The sequence below is a fragment of the Rhamphochromis sp. 'chilingali' genome, assembly GCF_963969265.1.
Source record: "Rhamphochromis sp. 'chilingali' genome assembly, chromosome: 6".
NCBI lineage: Eukaryota > Metazoa > Chordata > Actinopteri > Cichliformes > Cichlidae > Rhamphochromis > Rhamphochromis sp. 'chilingali'.
Window position 1 is genome coordinate 14,020,902 of NC_137933.1, and position 5,682 is coordinate 14,026,583.

Here is a 5,682-nt window from a genome sequence, read left to right on the forward strand (position 1 = left end):
CAACTCATTACTGCCGTGTACAATTGTTAAGAACTTAAAAGTTATTAAAATTTTTGGCATGTGAGATACCTATTTTACAAAAACAAGTTTATTGGGTCTGCAACAAATGTGATTACAGCAGAACACAAACATCATTGTGCACTAATTTGTAAATTAAAATGTTTAAATGTATCAGAAATTCCTTTCTTTGTACTACTACGGTCACACTGTCCATTCATGCATAAGAAAATGTCATTCGAGTTCAAAAACTAAAAATTATTTTTCTGCATAATCAGAATCTATTAACATAAAACGCTTCAGCTACAGTGTTTGATGTCTTTTAGTCTGTCCTCTTCAGCATTTTCCAGCAGAGGTTTTGGCTTTGTTAACAATTGAGTGCAGGTAGGAGTAGAAGAAGAGAAGGTTGTCGTATTCTCCGCTGTACTCCTCGTCGAGGCAATGCTCGTGGAAGTCCATGAGAAAATAATATATGGCTTCGATAGTAGCTAGATAAGTGTCCGGCTTGCCCTTTTGATGACGCCAGAAACACGTTTTTCTCATCTTCAACTCTACCTGGAGCAAATCTGGGGGAGAAACACGTCAGTCACAACATCGTGAGATCATGGTAAATTCAATTGTGAGTGAATAATCACCAGCAGTCTCGAGTTCTTTGGAAACCCACTCAAATGCAATCTTTCATGATTACCTTGCAGTCTCTCGTCTGTGCTGATCTTATTGGTCTGGTTCCATGTGCTGTCAATGAAGACCACCCTGTGTAGGGGATCCACCTTTGACACTGAGCTTTTTGCTTCATCTGGCGTCCCCGACTCTGAGCTCTCAGACGTGCGTGTGGAACCTTGAACTTGCTCAGTTTTTAACCTCTTTCTGCACGGTTCATCAGCGGAGTCGTGTGACCTGTCATGTAAACACTTCATCATGTCTTGAACTGAGACAGCCCTCGGACCAGGGAATACCAACACCACCTGGAGCGAGCGAAGACGGAGAGGAACGCCATCATGCAAACTGTGCTGGGGCATAAAATGTGTCTCGAACACGTGTTTTTACAGTGGGGTGATTTATAAAAGGCTAAATTTAGGAAGCAGAGAACAGGATGTAAACTGTTTGACAGGTGAGGGATAAAGTTGAAGAAGTGAAAACACTAAATCAATTGATTTAAATAAATAAGACAAGAAAAACAATACAAATGTATGGCTTGTGGACTAAACTCATTCAGCTGAAATAACAATCTGATTGCATAAGTGCTGTGAGCTTTGAACTGAAGAATGGAGCTGCAGCAAATAAATCTAAATCTTTTAGAAATGTTTCACTGGTTGTTTGCAGACTGGGTAAAAATCTAAGATTTTTATGCTGAAAATAAACAACGGTACAAAATGCAAAAGATAAGCATTTACAATTTGACTTTAGTGGAGAGCAACAGTTTCAGAACATACGCTTAAATTAGATTTCTGCACTAAAATAGAAATGAATACAGTTAATTCAACATAGTATCGAGAATTATTGTAAGCAACAATATAAAGAAAAAGACTAATAGATGCCAAAGAAAATGCTAAGTCAGTGATATCAGACATTGGTTCAAAACTAGCAAAAGCCGCTGCATAATAAATACTCAACTACTTCCATTGGTTTTAGTGTAAAGTAAATTCTGAAAGGGAACCATCAGTTTACAAAAGGGGAGTGGCTTAACAAACCAAAAAAACAAAACAAACATTCCTCTTAATAAAATGGTCAGGTATAAAGACTGGACTAAAAACAATGAGTGAAAAAGCAGCCAAAATCCAAAGACAAACTTTGATAGACCTTCAGAAAGCCTGAAGAACTATTGCTCAATAACAAAAAAATTGCTTTCGTCTTGGAAGAAAAAATGGTGAGTGACTCAAGACTGTTGTATAGTGAGCTCAGTGAAACACACGGGCGCAGCTCCTTTGCGCAATCACCTTTCCTCAGTTTGCTATGGTGTGCTTGTGTAATGTTTTTGTCACTGAGAAAGTTTTTAAACTTACAATGATTCCGACCACTGGATCGGATGAAAATAACAGTTCGCACGATCCCTTTTAGTTCTCGAAGCTTTTAAGTCTTTTTGGTACTAAATACACAGAAAAGTCCAAAAACTACATATGCCGCCCCGCTCTTTATATTATACACTCCAACAAGCCATCCAGCAGGCCTGATGGGATCTTTTGAAGCGCTGTTCTGGCCTGTAGGCCATATGTTTGACACTCATGGATTAGTAGATGAGAGAAAATCACTTTTGATGATCAATTTAACCTCTGTTTCCAAACAAAACATGCCACATGCTTTTCTGTGTTGTGTCATAGAAAACTGAATATGCTATTTGACTGAGTAGTGAAAACAAGACAAGTGAAGATACAAAAAAGTTTTCTGGGAAGTAATTTCCAGATGAATCAATCATAAACGTAATTGTTAGCTGAAGCCACATAAGGTACAAGGCAGACAGCATGTTTTACAGTTAAATAAACTCCATTCTTTCTTTTAGGATAAAAAACACAACTACAAGGATAAAAAAGAACTAACCTTGTCTTTTTGGTATTCAGGTATGCAGGGGTAAGTATATATTGTGATGTCACTGGGTGCGAGAATCTTGGCGTGGATGGCAGTGCTCTTGCCATCTGTCTCGTTGGGATGCTTGATGATGTCTATCTTCACAGGAAGCTGAGTGTAACACACAGTGTGTAAAGTCAGGTCGAGGGGAGAGTTGGATTTCAGCAACATCATGCCAAAATATTTAACGTTAAATAATTTTAAAAAAAGGCATTTTGCAACCAATTAAGACAATGGTGAAGGCCTCTGTTAAAAGACAAAGCAGGTGAGTCCTAACCTCCTACAAACCTTCACTGTGGGGACATCTTGCAGGCTCATGCCCACTAAGGAGCAGCATGTGTAGCAGAAGAACATCCTCGAGCCTCCACATTTAGAGCACTTTAACCTGCCCCTTTGCTGTGCTTCCTCTAGCACTGCATGTGATGCCAATTTGAGCCCCTGGAGCTGCTGACTGGGAAGCTCACGGGAGTCGGATGAATCAGAGGCCAGTGTTTTTTCCCGGCAACTGGGATGATGACGCTGGTCCTGATCCAGGCCGCTCATTTTTGCTCTGTTGACAGACTTGTCTTGGAGCACAAGTACACTCATAGCTGATGAAGAATAACAGAGCAAATAATGCCAATATTAGCAGACATAAATAATCTAACATTTACAAAGACTTAAACTCAAAGGACACAATAACATGGAAAAAGCTAGTTATAGAGCTAAGAGTTCATTAAAATTGTGCGTGACTGGTAATGATTAGATTGGAAAATTTGTTGCTGTGATAGTACGGTGCAGCTTGAATGCTTTTCATCTAAAAAATTTCATAAAACAGAGCATTGTAACTCTTGGAATGAGTAAATCTTTTAAAAATAATGTTTCATTTAACTATTTTATTGTAGCGTCTTATGATTTTACATTGGCCAGATTAGAAGCTAGTATAAATTAATACGAGTGGCAAGATCATCATGTTAGTTCTGCAGTTCTGGTAACTGAATAAGATCACATTATATGACATTACCCATTTCTGGTTCAAATATGAACACGTCAAATTCCCAAACGTCACATTGTGAGCACAGTCACTGAGATAGAAGTTCTTAGAAAACAGAAAACCATAAATCTTGTTAATGGAAATATCTAATTAGTCAATCACATAGCAGTAACATAATCCATTTAGGATAGTAGACATGGTTCCAGAGGACATGAAGAGAAGATGAGATGAAGTTCAAAGCAAGCATCAGAAAGAAGGAGAAACCCATGGCTGTTGATGCCAGATGGGCTAATCTGAGCTACTGGGGTTTAAAGACAATAGGAAGAAAAGTGTCAGTTCTGTAGGTGAAAATGTCTTGTTGCTGCCAGAGGTGAGAGGAGAATGGCCAGATTGCATCAATCTGATCGCAAGGCAAGAGTAATTCATTAACCACTCGTTACAACCAAGGAATGCAGAGAGCATCTCTGAAGAAACATGTTGATGACTACAGTAGCAAAGGACCACATCAGGTGCTGCTCCTGTCTGCTAAGAACAGGAGACTGAGGCAACAACTGGTAAAATTGAAGACTGGAAAAATGTTGCATGGTCTGAGTCTCAATTTTCAAATGGTAGGATCACAATTTGGCAAAAACAGCATGAGAGCATGGATCCATCATGCATTGTATTAACAGTACTGGTATTGGTGTAATGGTGTGGGGAAGATATTCTTGGCAAACTGGCCAATCTGTAGCGACTGTGAATCAAAAGTTTACATCACCTTGATGAATCGATGACACGTAGAATTAACGCACCTCTGAAGATTAAACTAGCAGGGTGTGCCTAATCAAGGGGCCAGTGATTGTATGTACATACTGTTGAATTTCTGATAAACATGGGGGATCGTAAGCATCAGCTAATGGGGAAACGCTGGTGTCCGAGTGTAGCGCGTTTGCTAAATACAGATTAGTAATTAGCACATGGATAAACAACATGAAACGTTGCTCTCTTTAACCTCTCTCTAGCGCAGTGAGATGTGATAGAGCAGAAACCGTACACCTGCAGCTTGCAGTTACTTTTCTTTGAAACCACAGACAGTATAAAAGAGTCAGTATTTTACACTGCCCATGCTTCAACATAGTGGAGCTAGCTTCTGTTAGCAAGCGTCACGTTTCCTCAGCCCCCGCTGCTAGCGTTAACAGACACAAGTCAAAAAGTCTAGTTAAGAGGAGCGAAGATCAAATGAAGACGGATGCACTGTTGTGCACTGTTAGCTCAACTGGGTTCACTAGCTTAGCTACAAAAAGAAGTCCCATTATAAAAGTGCCTACCAATGAAGTGCACAACGGCATGAGCGTCTTCTTCTACGCCGGAAGCACAGCTCCGTGTGAAGGAAATGCTGGGTAGTTACCTGTCGCTAAGCAACGAATGTGCTACTCGGTGCCCTTTGGGGGTGTTATGGCAGGCGATTTCTAAATATATATTTATAGATGGTTAATTTTCAAAATGTATCAAAGTAAAGTGAATAAATGAGTGTGCTTTAATCCAGTAAAATAAAATTACGAAGTTAGATTTAAGTTACTCATACTAGCAGCCAATGAACGTCAACTCTCGCTCTTATGTATTTCGGTAAACGTTAGAAAGAAAAAAAAATTTTTTTCTTAAAATAAAACACAGTTTATGATCATGTAAACCTCTAGATTTTAAATGTACAAGTTAAATTACAAGTTTAATATTAGACACACAGTGTATTGTGATGCTTTTTGTTGCATTTAAAAATACAACATTTTAGGCAATTTAAAAAGAGTTGTGCATAGTTCTCAAAAATATTTAAAATAATATATTAAAAATAACCTTAAAGAAAAATCCTTAGAGACTCTGCTTATTCATATGAATCTGGTCCGTGGCAATAATTACAAATTCCAGAAAGCACACATTTTGCTTGGAGCAAAAAATAATTTGCTACCAGGAAATGTTCAAAGTATGTTTTCTGTAGAGAACATAGCTGTAATTTAAGGGGTTTTAGCAACTTCAAAACTATATTAATGTGTGTACTACCAGAAAATGTTTTAGTGTTTACGAGTCAAAATCTGGAACAGGTTGAGTGTGGAAGCAATTCAAAAACAGAAATAAAGGTAGAGATTTTCCTGATATAGAAAAAGATATTTGGCTTT

The 5,682-nt window shown here is 38.4% G+C and overlaps 1 protein-coding gene across 3 annotated transcripts; it reads right to left on the bottom strand.

Annotated features, from left to right (window-relative positions):
* Positions 1-73: 73 nt before the first annotated feature.
* Positions 74-4,922, bottom strand: dtwd1 (DTW domain containing 1). 3 transcript variants are annotated; one of them, XM_080884489.1, is made up of 5 exons: positions 4,840-4,922; positions 2,848-3,149; positions 2,533-2,670; positions 686-962; positions 74-563 (listed from the first exon to the last, which is right to left on the bottom strand). In XM_080884489.1, exons 2-5 carry the CDS (start codon positions 3,145-3,147, stop codon positions 334-336), a joined length of 945 nt encoding a protein of 314 aa, XP_080740615.1. In that variant the 5' UTR covers positions 3,148-3,149; positions 4,840-4,922; the 3' UTR covers positions 74-333. The 3 variants fall into 3 exon arrangements, with proteins under 3 accessions (XP_080740615.1, XP_080740616.1, XP_080740614.1); XM_080884490.1 differs by lacking the exon at positions 4,840-4,922 and adding an exon at positions 4,290-4,808; XM_080884488.1 differs by lacking the exon at positions 4,840-4,922 and adding an exon at positions 3,563-3,583.
* Positions 4,923-5,682: the final 760 nt, after the last annotated feature.